General features: G+C 33.0%; 1 protein-coding gene across 5 annotated transcripts in view; it reads right to left on the bottom strand.

The window, feature by feature from the left end:
- Positions 1 to 232: 232 nt before the first annotated feature.
- The window catches only part of LOC140451915 (adenosylhomocysteinase-like 1), a 51,726-nt gene continuing 32,314 nt past the window's right edge, over positions 233 to 19,644 (bottom strand). For 2 of the 5 annotated variants that reach the window (XM_072545873.1, XM_072545876.1), the window contains 9 exons: positions 15,764 to 15,910; positions 15,446 to 15,618; positions 15,194 to 15,392; positions 8,979 to 9,129; positions 8,496 to 8,648; positions 8,125 to 8,290; positions 7,821 to 8,067; positions 7,541 to 7,661; positions 233 to 2,158 (listed from right to left, as the gene is read on the bottom strand). In XM_072545873.1, coding sequence (XP_072401974.1) covers positions 2,152 to 2,158; positions 7,541 to 7,661; positions 7,821 to 8,067; positions 8,125 to 8,290; positions 8,496 to 8,648; positions 8,979 to 9,129; positions 15,194 to 15,392; positions 15,446 to 15,618; positions 15,764 to 15,910 — 1,364 coding nt within the window. In that variant the 3' untranslated portion in view covers positions 233 to 2,151. Of the gene's footprint in view, positions 2,159 to 7,536; positions 7,662 to 7,820; positions 8,068 to 8,124; positions 8,291 to 8,495; positions 8,649 to 8,978; positions 9,130 to 15,193; positions 15,393 to 15,445; positions 15,619 to 15,763; positions 15,911 to 19,644 lie in introns of those variants that run through there. The other 3 variants (XM_072545875.1, XM_072545877.1, XM_072545874.1) reach the window with 2 other exon arrangements.

Raw genomic sequence — 19,644 nt, 5'->3', positions numbered from 1 at the left:
GACTGCGGAAAAGATATAGAGGTCCATACTAGTCAAAACAACTGTTGTTTGCCTGGAGGGATATGTGTCAGAAACAGTGTACTTATTTCCCTGAACTACTACTATAATATACTATTGGGTGCCTACTTCTATCTGTATAGTAATTCATTTTCAATTGCTTCCTCTACATTACGCGCTTGAAAGCCATAGGGGCCTCCGCTCTGGTTTGTGACATTTTCAAATAAAACGTCTGTGGCTTTTTCAAAAAATATTTTTATTACACAACTACTTATAGATACAACTCATATCCCTTTACAATTAGTTAACAATTCACCTAACTTTTTACCGTTTACAACTTAATTGCCCTGACATGCTTCTTTCTATATATACACTTAAGCCCCAAAATAACGCATACCTAAAAGAGTTTATCAATGAGGTTTCTATATAAAAATTATGTTAGCGTTGTTAGTTATCACATTTTTGACTAAACTTAAAACATGGTTTATGGTGTTCTATATATTATCAGAATCTTTTTGTTTGTTAACAACTGGTGTTTTAGAACAAAATTTATTAATAATATACATAATCATATTCTTTATAAATCTCACATAAAGCGTTCAGGTGAAGGTTTTTTGGTACCTAAGTGTATATTCATATGGTTTCACATCTAGGTAAACTTTACTCTATAGGTAATTGAAGTGTCAGTACTAATCTAAACCTACAACAGATTCAGTGTTATAAATTGTAAAAATTGATTAACTTTATATTAAGCGTCATTGATTCTTGGTGTTTTTTGCCATTGCTTCTGAACATATAGGAATACTGATAATACAACCGACACTATCATATAATATTGTGGCAAGTGAGTTTATAGATAGTGGATAAAGGGTAGGTTTATGCAAACTCATTGAGAAAAGTATTAAAAGTAGAAAAGTATCTATTACATGCATATTCATCACGATCTTCATTTTAATTAGGTTTTGAAACTATTTTCTTGCGCCATTTCTATATTATGTACTATATTTGATGGGAATAAACCACAATTTTGCTAGTTTACCTCCATTACTTCTTGGCTATTTTTTTTTCGTATATGCGGAATATTGTAAATATTTTTCCATTTTTTTATTGATTTGTATATTCATCACATCTCATATCGCTTTGTTTGTTATGTTTTGCTTCTTTTATTCTTATATTTGGAAAATTTACATTTTTTGTTTTGGAAATGTAGTTTATTTATGTCATTTGTCCCTAATATTCGTATCTTTTTAGTACCTGATAGTTTTGGTCGCATGTTATCTCAGACTGACATAATGCAAAATCGATGAAGCTGAATATGCATAATAGATACAGAATATAAATAAATAAATAAAACGCGGATTTTCACGTAAAAAACCGTAATTATAAAATTGGCCTGGGATTCGATTGGTACAAGAAGATCACATCGCCACAACCACATTGAAGATTTGGCTATGGCAAAAGAAGCAGAAAGAAGAATATTTAAGTACATTGCATGTCCATGTGAAGCCTTGCAAAAAAATTTCCCAGCACTGTAAAAAAGATACGTCTTTTTAAATCCCCACATCTATGTTACGGTACGTTTCTCGTTAAGAATTCATTAGCAGGTAGAGTAGTACATAGAATGTGCGCATCATAGACAAGTTATCAATTTTACCAATAAGGTCTAATTTGGGCAAAACGAACATGAATATGTAGGCAAAAGTTGACCTTAAGGGTAATCTGGTCACAATTTAAACAAATCTTTACTGTATATATTGTTATTGTTCACATTATTGTGATATGTTCCCGCATATAATCATCTAATAACCCAAAATAACTTAAGCCTAGATAACGGGAGATATTTGAGGCTAAATTTACATTCCACCTTCTAAAATAATCATTCTCTATACTTTTTAACGTATTTAATTCTTCCCTACATATCCATCAAGCCGCTATTGACAAATACAGACAATTTCAAACGAAAGTACAAAATAATTACAAAAATGTAAATTTTCAACTGTTCAATTCCCGAAATATTAGCGTTAAAACGTGGAAAGATTCAAATATACTACAGCTTTCTGCTTCTAAAAAACTGGTGTGATGTTTCATCGGATCTACTATATAAACCAGCAACAACATTAACTCGACTTACTAGTGGTAAAGTAATAGATCGTGTTAATACCTGAAACAATAAAAAACAATATTAGTACAGGTTTATACATATACAGTGTATTCCAATAATGTTGGCAACCGGATATATCTTGGCAGCTACAACAAATTTATGGAAATATTATTTTCCAATACGAAAATCGTTTTCAAAAAAGCTTTAAAATAAAAATTAGCAATAACTTGCTAATTTTTGACTTGATTTACAAAACCTGTAAATGTTTACAAAATAGCGCTGGATAGTAAAGGTACCTATTCACGCACGGTCGGCCTGCAGTTCGGGACTGTCGATTTACACATATGCAATAAAATATTTACAATACTCACGCAGGTCGTCGACAGGTTCAGACCTGCAGACTATTTAGAACGGACATAAAACTGACGTATGTTGAACCTAAACCAGTCCTTAACTTTTAACCAGTTGGAACATCTCATTGTTTCACTGGTTTTTATAATATCAGATCCGAACAATAAAACGAGCATTTTAACTAAATTTATACATTGGTATCGACAACTTCCATGTTTATGTAAAATCAAAAGCAAATCGTATTTGAATAGACGCGAAAAAACTAAAGCTTATGAAGAAAAACTGCTTAATTTATATAAAACTGTAGACGAAAGTGCAACAGTAGATACCGTGAAAAAGAAAATAAATAACCTCCGAAGGGCTTTTCGCAAAGAAGTAAAAAAGTTCGGAGGTAGAAGAGGTCTGGTGAAGGGGCTGTTAATGTCTACTTGCCTACTTTGTTGTATTTTAAAATGCTGCAGTTCTCAGTGGATCAAGAGGAGCCTCGGTCTGCCATGTCAATATTACCCAGAGTGACGAAGAAATGTATAGTGAGGGTAAGTAATAAATTTTTATCGAACATCCGTTTAAAAATGACATCGCAGGAAGGAAGTGGGTTCAACTTTTTTTAAAACGTCATAAGTGATTATTTCGAGCAAAAAATAATTTATAAATATGTAGGAATTTTATAATTTAAAGTGTTTTTATTTTTGTTAATGTGATACATCTCAAGAAATAATCTACTTTTGTAGTTATCAGTCTGTGCCAAAATGTGAGCTTTGTTATAGTCAAGCATATGACCGGTGTTATCATAGTGCTCAACTACTGCACAAGTATTTCTTCCCAAGCGGCAATCACTTTTATGTTGTGTGATACGTTGTTTTAGCCATTGTGATGTTTGGCAATGTAGCTATTTTGACATCCTAAACATGGTATTTCATAAACATTACTTTTATATAAGGTTGGTACTGGGTCATTGATTTATTGACGAAAGATTTTTATTAGAGACCACTATACCTGATAATTCCTACACATTTATATATATACAGTGTGACCCATTTAGATTGGAAACACCTCTATAAAATTTGAAGTTGTTAACCGATTTTAACCAAATTTTCTTTTAATGTCATGTAATAAAAGGTCTATTGCGGGACAAAATATGAAATATTTTGTTAAATTTTCACGGCAGTCTACGATACTTTTTCTTCGTCGAAAATAGAGAATTTGTATTAGCGATTTTTTTATTAAAAAAATTTCTCCGCCACTGGATTTAGAGTGTCTTCAAATAGCTATGACAAAAATTTCATTAAAATATATTTATTAATAACGAAGTTATGACAACTTAAAATTTTAAAACTCACTAAGCTACGAGTCAAAAAAGAACACCCTGTATCAATAGATAACCATAAAACTAATTATTTTTCAGATAATTTTAATAATAAACCACTACTAGACAAAAAAATGTTTAAAATAGCATAAAAATTTAATGCAAGTAACGCACTTACATTATTATTAACTTTACATGCTACAACTTTAATCTCAGTTGCCATGACAACGATATTACTGTATGACATTATTTGTGTCATACAAATTTCAGTGCTAGCATAAATTTATCCATAATATCTGCAACAATATTTACTTCAAATTCTTTTAACAATATTTTGTGTCATGGCTGAAAGATTAAGTTTGAGAGACAAAATTGAAATTATACGTCTTTTGGGAGATAACGATAGAAGTGCCAGGGAAGTTTGTACAATATTTAATGACAGACATGTGGATCGTACTAATATTAGTTGCGGTACGGCAAACAAAATAAATAGAATATTTAATGAATATGGTGCAGTATCAAAACTAATTTTAAAAAATAGCCCGTTACAAAGAAGAAGAGGAAATGATCAAATCATTTTAGATCATATCAGAAATAACCCTAATGCCAGTTTAAGGAATGCCAGTTTATATTTGAATGTGCCTCGAGAGAGTATTCGGCGATGTATTAAGGTAAATAATATTAAACCTTTCAAACCAAAATTCTTACACACATTACAAGAAGGCGACGAAGCAAAACGTTTAGAATATTGTTTATGAGCCCAAGGGAAATATTTAAACAATATAAATTTTCTAAAAAACGTGTTGTTTACCGACGAAGCCACTTTCACTACAAATGGAGAAGTATCATCACAGAATTGTCGCTATTGGATAGCAGATAATCCCCATTGGGTAATAAACTGTAAAAGCCAGTATTCTCAAAAAATCAATGTTTGGTGTGGTATACTGAACGAGCGAGTTATTGGTCCTTTCTTTTTTGAAGAAAACTTGAACTCACAGAACTTTTTAGAATTTTTAAACACCCACTTGTGGAATACTCTTCATGAGATTCCAATTAATGGACGATTAAATTTGTATATCCAGTTGGATGGGTGTCCTGTTCATTACGCCAGAACCGTGAAGCAATGGCTAAATGAAAATTATCCGAACCGTTGGATAGGCTGGGGTAGTCCGTTGACAGATTGGCTACCCAGATCTCACAATTTTAGACTTCTTTCTCTGGGGAGTTATCAAACAAAAAGTTTACCAAACCCGTGCAAGAGACGTAAACGAACTTCGTACAAGAATTCGAGGCATGTGCAGAAATTACTCCCCAACAACTAAGAAATGTAATTAGAAATATTCATAAACGCTACGACAAATGTATCCAATTAGATGGTGGATTGGTAAAGGCAACTGGGATTTAAACTAAAATTATGTTTCCATGTTTCTGTTAATACAGAGTGTTTTTTTTAACGTTAATACAGAGTTTTTTTCTTAGTGAGTTTTAAAATTTTAAGTTGTCATAACTTCGTTATTAATAAATATATTTTAATGAAATTTTTGTTATAGCTATTTGAAGCCACTCTAAATCCAGTGGCGTAGAAATTTTTTTACTAAAAAAATCGCTAATACAAATTCTCCATTTTCGACGAAGAAAAAGTATCGTAGACTGCCGTGAAAATTTAACTAAATATTTCATATTTTGTCCCGCAATAGACCTTTTATTACATGACTTTAAAAAAAAAAATTGGTTAAAATCGGTTAACAACTTCAAATTTTATAGAGGTGTTTCCAATCTAAATGGGTCACACTGTATATATATATATATATATATATATATATATATATATATATATATATATATATATATATATATATATATATATATATATATATTTATAAGGCAATATTTTTTTAATGCAGCCAAACAAGTACGATTTATTATGTTTAAGTTGTTGTTATAAAGGCGGGTACACATATGCGAACAGAACTGTTTGTGTACGCTATATTCGTTAATTTGTACGACGGGACGAACCGCTTGCGAGCTGTTCGTTCGTTGCTCGTCAGGAACCGCGGCCTGTCGGTTTTTGGGGCGAACACAAAGAATGTTCGCAGTTAAATTTGGATGGTGTTCGAGACTATAAATTGTTTCTGCTAAGTGTGCGATGAGATAATTCCGTTAAACAAAATTGCTGAACGAGCGCGGCTTATTCAGAAATAACGAGAGAAATTAATAACAGATAATGTAAACAAAATACCGAAATGTTTAGAATAACGAAGTAAATTAATTCTCGGTTTGTTATTAGATACTTAGGGTATTGGATAGTCTGAACATAAACATATTTTCAACGAACTCTTCGCGAACAGCTCACGAGCAGTTCGCAAACAGTTCAGCTCGCATATTTGTACCCACCTTTACTGTTCTAATTTTAAGTAATCTGATACAATTAATCAGGCTTCTTTAATAAAGCCAGAAAAAATCGATTTATTGATATAAATCCAAAGTAGGTCGCCCCAAAGTAGCTGCGAGTTGGAAATTATTACTAATGGACTCTTTATAATATCATCAAAATTTAAAGCACATAAAAGATATCAATACAGTTTTTACCGTCATTTAAGCTTATTTATCTCTTTAGAAATAATTATATAAACATACACTGTTACATTTTAAATTTTTTGCGAAAATGTAGAAAAATCCATGACTGGGAGATAACGCCTTCTAGTGAATGTATTAAACATTACAGGATTACACTAATTTTATCCTAAAAATCTCCAATATATACCAATTCTTACGATCTCTTAAACACTCCGTTCGGGTAAAAATTGCGTAACTTTTAAAATACGTATTTAAAATTACAGCAAATATTCACATCATTATTCTGGTTTTACAACCCTCGATAGGCATTCTCCCCCAGTTTTCCCTATCCATCACCTTCCTGCGCCAAACACGTACCCATGTTTTCCATCTCTTTTTCGATGCGCAAATAGTGACATACCCAAAAAATTAATTTAAGTACTATTTTTCCCATTACTTTGTCGTACCTTCTAAGATATAGCCGATGGCAAAAGTGATTGAGACACTCTGTATATTTTTATTTTAACTTAAGGAGTTGACTCGGTGCCAATAAGTAACACCGAAGTTTAAAGCGAGTAAGTTACTACGTTTATGGTCGTAGTCACGCTCATCAAAAAATTTTTAATCGGCAACATAATACAATCCGTTATATGCAGAATGGGAGAGAAAAAAAAGGCGCGTGGCACTTGGGGAGTACCGACAGAAGTGTATGCTTCTTATAGCGTGTTATTACTATATGAGGATTAATGAAATTTTTTCTATGTTTATTATTGAATTGTTAATATTCTTTATTTATATTTTATATTTTTGTTTAATGATTTTAGTAATTTTCAAAATGTGTTAATTATAATATAGAATTTATTCATTTTTTACGTTTCCATTATTATCTTGTATTTATGTTTAATTACTTCATTTTGATTATCATATTATCATTATAATTCATTCATCATTATACATCATGAACAAAAAACGGGATGTGACCGAGTGATCTAGGAGGAGAAGCATATCTTTCTTATCGATCCAGTTGTTCTCGAGAAATAAAATGACGTTTGTTAAAAATTATGTTATTTTTATAATAACTGTATATGTTCTTACATTACGTAAATTACTGTATATCGCAAGGTTACTGCACGCGTCTCGATATTTCGTGTCACGCAAAATATTATTTCGGGCCCGTGCAAAAAATCATACCGAGCGATAAGAAGTATTCACTTCAAAAAGCAACTTACCGATAGTAGTTAGGCTTGAAAGGTCCTGCTTTGTTCAACCCCATATACTTGGCTTGTTCATCAGTTAATTCCGTCAAATGAGCATCAAATGTAGGCAGATGCAGACTGGCAACATATTCATCTAAAAAAAATGAAGAAAATCACTAGAAACTACTAATGAGAAAAATAAAAAAAAATTAAGTTACGTTTCATGCATTTTTTCTGTGATACATTACTTTTTCTCGGTTTTCTGTAAGTTTAAGCTTATATTTCTTTACGTAAATTAACGTTCAACCCTTACCCATCTTTTTTGGCAGTAAATACACATCGGATTTATATCGTCCCTGGGGAGCATTGAAAAGTTCGATGAGGGCCAAAGCTTGAGTTGCTGATGTTATAGACACAACGAAAGAAGGTAAACTAGAGCAGCTCAAGTTGACTAGACGACCCTCGGCTAGAAGTATTATCCGTTTACTATCTGGCCAGATTACATGATCCACCTGGGACCTCACTTTTTCCCATGTTAAGTCCGGTGTTCTTAGGCTATTCTGTAAGAGAAGATTATCGATTTGAACATAGTTAAGCTTTTTTCTATTTATACTTACAATATCAATTTCTGTATTAGAATGGCCCATATTACAGACAATACAACCATTCTTCATCTTATCCATATGTTCCCTAGTGACTACATTTTTGTTCCCAGTGGCTGTTATGACTATGTCGACATTACGAATTACTTCATACAATTTTATTACTCGAAAACCATCCATACTAAAAAAAAATACACTGTATATTTTTAAATATTTAAAATAAGCCTTTTACATAATGTCTTTATCCCACAAGATAAAAATCTATCAGATGGGCAAATGACATCATAAAATCCATTTAAATAACTGGATCAAAATCTCATTTCTTCGACCTACCTCTTGTGATCGTGATCTGATATAACTATCAAAAGGAAACGAAGCATGCTTACCTTGCTTGCAATGCACAAATTGGGTCTATTTCGGTAACATAAACTACACAACCAAATCCTTTTAGTGCCTGGCAACATCCTTTTCCTACTTCACCATATCCACACACCACCACTTGTTTTCCACCGAACATAACATCAGTTGATCGTTTCAAGCTAAAAACAATTTGACAGATTAAAAAAGGAGTGTAGGTTTTCACGGTCGGTGTGTTGTAACGAAAATTATTCTATGGGTTTTGGCAGACACTATCAAGTCGATAGACAACGATTAGGCCTTATAAACTCCCGAAAACAAAGTATAATTACTTTAAAAAAAAAATAATCGAAGAGTACAGTGTAAAACAAGAAAGGAACACAATGAAGAAGTTTTGGACATGAACATACAGAGATGAGAGAAAAGCATTTAGAAGGATGAATGAATCTTAGAAGGGAAAAAATAGGTACTGTGAACTATTAGACAATGATCAATTTATAATCAGTACTTACCTATCAATAATTGATTCTCGGCAACTATACAAATTATCATATTTGGTTTTTGTCACGGAGTCGTTGACATTCATAGCGGGGACGGTAAGTTTACCACCTTTGGACAGCTGGTAGAGGCGATGCACACCAGTGACACTTTCTTCTACTATTCCTGTAACAAAAAACGTAGAATTGCAAATGGTTTTCTCTCCAAATTCCCTCAAATTAATGATAATCCTTGTTGTCGGTGTTTTACTACCAGTTTTCGACCCATTCCAGGTATTTAAGGTAATAAATGGTCCTCTTTTGTGCTTCTACGTAGGTATTATTCTCGCTAAAACGTAAGTATATGATTTTTAATCAAGCACTTCCTATCTTTAAATTTAAATAAAACAAAGTGTGTACGAAATATAATCGAAATTTTTTATTCGTTTGAAAGGCCACTCGATACCATTATGAATGGAATATAACATCGATCAAATATCTGCCTCTAGATCGCTGGGTGTCGCGCATCCGAAATGTTCAATTTTCCATGACCCTGGGGCATAAATCAGGCTGAATTTGACCGACGGCATGGGTTATGTTGGCTTTGAGAGCCGCTGTGGTTTCTGGCTTGTTCGCAGACTTGCGACGTAAGAAAATCCCAGAAGAAAGGGCCAAACGCACGATTTCGGTGACCTGTTCACAACACCTCCACGTGAGATGACCATATTCCCAAATAGATCGTGCAGAATGTTTAATGTGTCAGGAGCTGTGTGGCACGTAGCGCCGTCCTGTTGAAACCACATGTCATTGGTGTCTATGTAATCCATTTCAGACCAAAAGAAGTTGGTTAAGATCGAGCTATAGGGCTCGCCGTTGACGGTGATGGCCTGGTCAACGTCGATCTCAAAGACATATAGGCCGATGACACCGCCAGGCCAAAATCAACACCAAACAGTGACTTTTTCTGGATACATTGAACGCTCTTAGATGTTATCTGGATTAATATCTTCTCAGATTCGACATTTACGTTTTTGACGTACTTATCATCATTCTGGCTTTAAAACCCTGGGTGGGTACTAGCCTCCTTAAGAATTTCTCTCTAGTCATTCCTATCCATCGCCTTCCTCCACCAAGTACGTATTCCCATATTGCTCATTTTGTTCTATCCGCATTACATGTCCTATACACCTCAGACGTCCTTAATCTTATATATTATACGATATCTGGTTCCTGGTATATTCTATAAAGTTCGAAGTTGTATAGTCTTCTCCACACTCGACAAGTACTTTTTTTTTCAAAACATCCCAACACGTTTCATTACTTTTTGTTACGAGTCCAGGCATCTGAACCATATGTTAGGACTGGGAGTATTGGTGTTTTGTAGAATTTCACCTTTGTATTTCTATTGAGAATTTAAGAAGGAGATTGACCCCAAAATAGTGGCCGTGCAAATTCTGCGGCTTATCTCTGCGGTAAAATTATTTTCAGTGTTAACGAGCGCTCTCAGGTATACAAATTCGTCCACTGCTTCGATGACGTCGTTTTCTATAACAAGTGGTCCTATGATTTGTGGTTGTGTGCCTATTTTCATGTATATCGCTTTGCTGGTGTATATTATTAAACCCATTTTTGTAGCCGATTCTTTTAGTGTTATACACGTCTCTCGTACGCGTGTTTTCCGTTGTCCCAACAATATCGATATCATCAGCATAGATTTACACTGATTTGTTATATATTGAACTAATGGTAGTGATTTAACCGGTGGTTGTGCTTTGTGACATACGTATTATTTTTTCCAGAGCCAGATTGATCAATATATACGAGAGAGTGTCTCCCTGGCACAACCCTTTATTTTTTTAAAAGGCTCAAACAGTTCCCCCTGGATTTTACTCTACATTCAACATTTTCAAGAGTTAGTTTTGTTAAATTTACCAACTGATTTTGTATTCCTATCACTTTCATTGCTTTGAACATTTCTCTTCTATTTACAAAGTCGTAGGCTTCTTTGTAGTCTATAAATATGTGATGAGTATTTATGCCATTTCCAGTGTTTTTTCTAAAATTTACGACTGCCTCGGATTCTCCTGCACAATCTCACGAACAGCGGCGATGTTTTCGTCAGATCATGAGTTTCGTCGACATACGGGTGTTGGTTGATTGTTTACTGAAACAGTGGACTCAAAGGGTACCCCCCGTTAAGATGGGCAAAATGTCATCACTCCTAGAATTCAATTTTTCTCATTTCTTTTTAAGTTCTACGTGATTACAAAATAAGAAAAAGCGCAATTTTAACCGTCCGCTTCTTCCCCAAAAAACGTAATTTTTTCTTTTTTTATTTTTTTTTTTTTCGGTGGGTTACAACCGATTTAAAAATTTCGAAAATTTCACACGCATATATTTAAAGCTTTATAATTTAATCGAAAATTTAATTTTTAGGGTTTTTTTTTTGGGGGATTTTCACCATTTATAGATATCAAAATAAATCAAATCAAGGTTTTTTTATAGGCTATCATATATAGTTTGAAGTAACTGGATCTTTTCCTGGAACATTCAAACATTGAGCGAAACACCTTTAAACCCCCAAAGAACAATATTTATTTATTTTTTTTTTTATAGTTATTTATAATTATATTTATTTATAGTCATTTAAGGGTTTTTGCGTTGTTAATCATATTGTTTAAGATCGAGACAACCTCTATCAATTATTTTATTGGTTAAAAGCGCAATTTTAGCTCGTCACATCCTCCTCTAACCCCAAAAACATATTTTTTGGTTTTTATTGTTTTTTTTTCGGCGGGGTGCAAACAATTTAAAAATTAAAAAAAAATCACACGCGTATTTGAGGCTTTTACAAAACTTATGTTGAGTGTACATAACCTATAATGCAGTTTGTTTTCGAAAAAAACGTATAATTTTTTTGAAAATGGCTGCAGGTCTAGTTTTTTTGGGCATTAAAGAGAATTCTCATGTAGCTTAGAATCAATAATTATATTATTTTAATAAAATGATTTAACATGTAGACTTTTCACTAAACACTTTTCTCGCCCAGTGTTCGATCAAGGCATTTTTGTTTACAACACAAGGTATAGTTTTTTTTCTATTTTGTGTATTTAATCTGTTTTTTTTTTAGGTTTTTTGAGAAATTTTCCCATTTTATAGACTTAAAATAGATCAAATCAAGGTTTTTTTTCAGTTTATATAATTTGAAGTGACTGGGTCTTTTAAATATCATTCAAAAATTGGTCGAAACACCTTTAAACCTCCAAAAAACTATGTTTTATTGTTTTTAAGCGTTTTTTGCGGGATCAAAAATAAAGACTAGCGCAATTTTAGCCCGCCACCCCCTCCTCTAACCCCACAAAAACGTAATTTTTTCGTTTTTATAAATATTTTTATTCAAAAATACTCTTTTTCCGAAAGAAAAATGAATTTTTCGTTTATGTAGTTTAACAGTGAACCAACGAAATATTTTCTACGAATATTAACCACAGTTGACTTACAAATCCATCCGGTCAGTTAGCCGGCACGTGCTGCAAAGTTTATACGAGGTGCGAGCTAATTGTTGTTTTTAGAGGGAAAAGCTTATATATTTAAAGTAAGTATTACGATTTTTAATGTCCTTGCGTTGATTATATTTAAGAGCAAACCTTTTCTATAATTTTCTATAGGTATTTGGTCATACTTATGTAAAATAGTTGCAAGTGTGTTAAGCTTTTTTTCTTATTTTTTCTAACCTAAAATATAATAATGTACAGGGTTGTACACAGTGAATCAATCTACCCTGTTTCACAGTGAACCGGTTCACTGTGGACCGGTTCACTGTGGATCAGATACTTTTTTGTGAGTGTTTCTTTAAAAAAAATGTGAACTAAGTTAACTTTACTTAAAAAGTACATTTATGTTTATTGTTTTTATTTATTAGACTCGAACTAAACACGTTCTAGAATAGCAATTTTACGTTTTTATTTTCTAGAATGCCGCGAAACAAAACTAAGGAAAGAACAATTGGAGCAACTACACAGGAAAATATGAGAAAGGCTTTAGAAGCAGTAGAAAAAGGCATGAGTATACGAAAGGCAGCTAAAGAAGACGACATTCCTTATCCTACACTTCGCCGCTATGTAAAAAAAAGAGAAAATCAAGGCAACATTTCTTTGGTTCCCAACTACGAAGTAAATCGAGTTTTTTCTTTAGAACAAGAAAATGTATTAATTGGATACTTAAAGATTTGATAACCACGAATCGCATTTCTCCATAGAGGCTTTGGATTTGGCAAAAAATTCTGGAGTAACAATTCTCACACTGCCTCCGCACACTTCAGCTAAATTGCAGCCGTTAGATGTTGGACTGCTAAGTCCGTTTAAGATGTATTATTATGCTGCTTTAGAATCCTGGATGCTTCGTAATCCAGGGAAGCCTGTCACCATTTATCAAGTGGCTGAGTTTGTCGGCCATGCTTATCCTAGAGCTATGACACCACTGAACATAGCCGCTGCCTTCTCCAAGTGTGGAAATGTGGAATTGTGAAACGCCACAACGTAACGAAAAAAAAAAAGCAGGCCCAAGCAAAATCGCGGATGATGTTGCAGACACAGAGAAATCCATTGACCAGCCTTTCCAGTCCACCACCAAAGTATTAATAACACCAGAAATATTTCGATCACCTTTAAAAGCAGGTCCTCGTGGTGAAAAGAGAAAACGTAGAAATATTAGAAAAAGCGTTATGGCAACAGATACACCGGAAAATGATGCAATAGCTTTAAAACGGGCCAACGCGAAAGCTAAAAAAGAAACTGCAAAAAGACAGGTTTTTGCAGATTCTGCTAATACAAAAACCAAAGCTGCATTGAGAAAACCAAATAAGCGTAAAAGAAAATCTGATTCAGACACAAACGAATCTGAAGAATTTATTTCTGATAGCTCTTCTGATGATGACTGGTACGAAAAACCAAGTGATGATGATGACTTAGAAATTTTTGATGAAAACTTTGCTCCTCTTTCACGAAATCCTAAAGAAGATGATTTTGTCTTGGTACACTTTACTACAAAAAAACTGTCTGTTTATTATGTAGCAAAAATTTTACAAGATATATTATAAGAGAAAAACAAAAGTTTACATTTTCCATTGAACCCGATCTAGCAAATGTAAAAATTTCAGATATTAAGTATATTTTTAAACATCATAAAATCATTAAACAACATAAGTTTTTAACTCTCTATGCTTTATGTCTAATGTAAGCTACTAAGTTTTTCAAATTTTGATGTTCGATATTTTTATTTTTTTAATGGCTGTATTATTTTAAATTATCTTAGCAGAACTACGTTTGTTTGTTTAATAAGCACCCACTTGTTTTTGATTATTGCATTGTTGGATCACTGATAAATTAAATGGTTCACTGTGGACCACCTCTGGTCCACAGTTAATCAAATGACATTTAACAAACAAAGACTAATATCTTTTACATAAATTGTTAAAATTAAAAATACACTTTAAAACAATAATTTAGAAACTCTATTCTGTATTTTAAATGCAAAAAATATATTTTAAATTTTAATGTTAGCTATTTTTTGAGCTTCCAAAAAAAGTGGTTCACTGTTGAATATCTTCCCCTACACTCAACCTACGGGTCTATAAAAATAGACAGGTTTTGTAAAAGCCTCATCTCAGCGTGTGAATTTTTTAAAATTGTTTGATTTTAAACCCTGCTAAAAAATAAAAACCAAAAAATTCATTTTGTAGGGGGTAGGAGGGAGGAGGGAGGTGGCGAGTTAAAATTGCGCTGAGTCTTATTTTTTATTCACATAGACCATAAAAAAATTAAAAAATGGAATTCTGGGAGTGAGGGCATTTTGCTTATCTTAATCCTTTATCCATCACTTGGGAAGAGTCATTTCATAGTACGATTATAGCGACCGTAAAATTGGCGAAGCGCGCGGAACGTTGCCCGAACAGAAAACCCATTTTGATAAAATAATTTGATCATTTGCATGTGTTGTTGTACGTTATATCCATATATAGTGATTTGGTCAAAGTTAGGAAGACTCCATATGAAGACAATGTACCATATATTTCATAATAATTTTACATCATTGTGGCGCAATAAATTCCTCATAAGAAAATATTGGTAACATTAACATTACAAATATAAACAAACAAAAAAAACATAAAAAATAGACATCTTCAATTTTCTTCTTGGTTTAGTTCGTAACACTTATTTAGTTTTTATAATTGTATACTGCATTTCACTCACCTTTAATTAGCTTAAACATAGCGGGATATTTTTTTAACATTAAATGTGTAGCATCCCCTCCATCGTCCAAAATCATATTCGGCTGCCAATTCTCAGAATTAACACACCTATCTATACACCACCAAAAATCTTCCTCAGTCTCACCACGCCAAGCGAAAATTGGGTAACCTGCTTCTGCTAAAGCAGCAGCAACCTCATTCTGAAACAAAATGAGCACTGAAGAGAAAAAAACTACCTGCGGATTATAAATACCTGTGTGGAATAGATGTTGCACGCTGCCCATCTAAGACTAGCACCCAGGGCTGCTAAGGTTTCGATAAGTACAGCAGTTTGGGCATTTATATGAGTACAACCTACAACTTTAGCATTCTTTAGAGGTTTGTCCTCGGCTGCACGCTTCCTCAAAGCCATTATACCAGGCATTTCTTAAAAAATACATTTTTATATAGTGCATATATAAACATTTGCAAAATTGATTACGTGCATCTAATTCTCACATATATAGACTCATTTTTTGCACACAATTAATAAAAATCAAATAAAAATTTCACTATACAAAGACGACTTTACCTTGCTCAGCTATTTCTATTTCACGTCTTCCAAAAGCGTGTTGGTTGATATTACGTACACAAAAGTCAGAAAGACCACCAGAGTTCTTCTGAACCTTCTCCCTGGGTGAAACGTCATCGTCGTCTGAGCTACTTCCTGTACAAGACGCTAAATATACATATTTTAATAAGCATCAATATTTTTTATTCTTTAGAGTTGTTAGCCAATACACAAGTCATGATATAGTCCAACCTGTAGAGACAAAATGAATGATTTTGAGTACTAATTAGAAACTTTTTAAAACGAGCACAGCTTTATGAAGGGCAATGCCTGAAGTAACTTCCAAGTGTTTGCAACTCCAAACTGTTGGTTATAATTTTATTATGGCACTTATAAGCTTCAAAACAAGGTGTTATTTTAATTTTTTTTGTATCAAATCAACATTTTAGGGTAAAGTAAGAACAATATTATGAAAGTAGAAATAAAAAGCTTTAATTTGAGCTATGTTGATACTACATTAAATTTAACCCAACAACTTATGCAAAACTAATGATTGAAGGTCCAAAAATATCAATTTTTCTCCATTTTTAGTTTTTGAAGCAACTTTTATAAAAATTACCTTTTTATACAAAATCATTATATTTTAGCTCTTTTAATTATATATCGAATGAGACTTTGTAAGATCCGATAAGTCAATTCGTTTTCAAAATACGTTTAAAAATTCTTAAAAGTTTATAAAATTTGCAAGACCACAACTTTTTTTATAAAAAAGATAGAGATGTATTTTTAATCGAATTCTCTTGATTGAGTAGTGACTGTTTTTTCAAGTAGCCGAATTTGCTCGGTGGTGGAGAACTCTTCTCCTGTCGGCCTGAAGAAGAAAAACTTCAAAACTTCAAATTCCCGGCGCTCGGCAAAATTTATCATATCTCCTTTAAATACGGACCAATTTCGCTCTTTTTTTAATATGGAACAGCAAAAAATTTTGTGAAAATTAGCGATATTTTGTTTTACTGCGATTAAAACTTTGATGACTATTAACATTTCTTTTTAAATTTCCCTACATCCACGGAGGAAGCTAAGCTACCTGAGGAAAGGAATGCCAAACGTTTAGAACGTTTCAAACAACAAGAAAAAGGTTAATGCGAGTTGATAGTAAAATAAAGGTAAAAGATATCGGCATAGCTCGCAACAAAGGAAAAAAATATAATAAAATATGTGTATAAGATGTTAGGCAACCGTATATACGTATTTATGACTATTGGTCGTCTTCAGTACGGTGCTCTGGAAACCTCAGAGTCTTCTAACATTATTGCCACAAATTGGCACTACTCCTGTAGTGATCCTTTCTCAAGTTAATATGCTCCTTTTCTAACTTGGCTGCACCGTACTGAAGACGACCAATAGTCATAAATACGGATATATGGTTGCCGTCCATCTTATACACATATTTTATTATATATTTTTTTTCTTTGTTGCGAGCTATGCCGATACCGTTTACCTTTATTTAGGAATATTGCTCAAAATGCTAAAACAAAGATAAGTATAACAAGTGAAGTGGTGCTCAGTCCCATTGTGGTAAAACATCTATTGTTTCGAGGAGTTGAATTTGACCATGAGTATTTGGAATCGTTAACTTCTCAATTTTTATCTGGTAATCCGGCAATAGTTTTATGGGAACTATTTTTGGTATTGAAATATCTTCTGATGTTTTCTTGTTCAAGTAGACTCCTTCGATGACGATTGGTTCTTCTGTCGTTAGTAAACTGGTTGATTTAACTCCATGTTGTTGAATTGTTATTGTATGGATTATTCCTAGCAATATCACTTTGCTGGTTTCTTGGAAACAGTTCTCTGTCACTATGGTCTTCGTGCAATTATGGACATTTGGTATTGTACAATGGGATTGTACGTTTTTGGTACAAATGATGTGGACACTTTCTCCAATGCAGCTTCCAAACCATTTGTTGTTAACATAATAGGGTGTAGGTGCTAAAATCATGATCTGATCTTTATTTGGGATCGGATAAATCTTAAAAGTGGTATAGGAAGTTTCGTGGAGAATAGGTATTTTAATAATTACGAGCATTGTATTGGGGATAACACAGACTAACATTTTGGATGCTTCGATTTGTTCATAAGGATGTTCATCACTGACAAGAAGCGAATTTCTAGGATAAAGTTTAAGGAGGTTTTCTTTTAAATTTTCTAATTCTTCTAACGCAAATAATTCGATATTTGGAATATTTAATTGAGATAAGGTAATGGTTGTAATTAGTTTCATTACGAATTCGTTAGTTTTTTGAATGTTTACTATTTCATTATGCAAAATCAAATAACTATCAAAATCTGCAGAAAACTTACTAACTGCAGTTGCACGAGCAGCATTATCAGTATTTATCTTTTCTAAAAGTTTATCGAATCTTGTAATTGACCAGGAAACTGACGTTGATCCTGTTCGCAGCTCCAAATATGTCACAAGCACTTACAGAGATATTTGCTGACTCTAACTTGTACACTAACGCCACTTCAGTCTCTCCAAAACACCTCCTGCATAAACACCTATCCCACAGGAACACACTTTCTTACTAATAGACAGAATTTTCACTTCACCGATTATCACTACAAATATGCTACACCTGTTTTTCTTACTACAGGATGTAAATTACGCTTTGAACTGCTACTACTCCTTTGGCTTGTTCCACAGACACATCAAACACTATACACAATTTTTATTTACAAGCTTTTACTGCAGGCCCTGAAGCAACAAAACAACCAGCTTCATCAGAACTTCAGAACACAGTAAAATCTCCTCCGTCATCGCAAAATCAGCTTGGCGTCATTTCACTCTACCTTTCGAATCTATCAATCAGATTCCAGTATCATACACTCCACACCTTAAATTCTAACCAATCACATTCCATACTTTCTCAGTAAACAAACTCGCTGTCGTCATGACCTTATATCATTTGGTATTTCCAATCTCATAAACAATTCATTTCTCAAGTCTCGATATAACAATATAATTGAACATCAAGATTATTATCTACCCTGATCTTTTACTAAAAGCTTTCTCCTTACTTTCAAAATTCTGTGTACAAAAGATTTCTATTTTGTATTCAAAGAATTCCTATATCTGTGCCTTTGACATAATTGTTTATTAAAAACCGACTAATGCTATAATATCGATATCTATCTGCTTGACCATAGCTTAGAAAAACCATTACTCATTCTTATCTATTTGGTTTTTTAGAAATAATTTTCCTATTTATTTATTAAATCAAGTTTATTTATTGGTCGATGAAATTAAATTTATATTATGATCTTTAAATATTTTAGATCAATTCAAACCATAACAATATACACTCGCGATCATAAAATCCGGGTCATCTTGAAAATTTCAAGTTTCTTAAATATTTTTGCCTCTGGTGCAGTAATAACCTTTTTTTTTGCTAATGTATTTTTAATTTGTAATCAATGTTTGTTTTGAAAGAAAAAAAAATGGTTTTTTATTGTTTTTATTGAAAAAAACAGAAAACAAATCAAATTGTTGATAAAACAGACATACGAAAAAGAATGGAAAATACAGAACGTGGTAAAAAATCAGTGAAATTTCAATGACCAATATCGTGTATTGCCTCCCCTTGCTCTAATAACCTCTTGCAGACGACGGGGCATACTCTCAATTTTTCTCCGGATTACATGTTGTGGTATGTTATTCCACTCTCTCACTAACATATCCTTAAGCTCCTGTGCGTTGTTAGGAGGAGGTGTATGGGTTTGAATACGTTTTTTCTAATCGTCCCAGAGATGTTCGATGGGATTCAGGTCCGGAGACCTAGCTGGCCAGGGTACCCTCGTAATTCCAACTTAGTCCAAGTATTACATACCGATCCTGGCAA

The sequence above is a fragment of the Diabrotica undecimpunctata genome, chromosome 10, assembly GCF_040954645.1.
Source record: "Diabrotica undecimpunctata isolate CICGRU chromosome 10, icDiaUnde3, whole genome shotgun sequence".
Classification (NCBI taxonomy): domain Eukaryota; kingdom Metazoa; phylum Arthropoda; class Insecta; order Coleoptera; family Chrysomelidae; genus Diabrotica; species Diabrotica undecimpunctata.
Note: the sequence above shows the minus strand (reverse complement) of the source record. Positions and strands in the feature narration are given on the sequence as shown.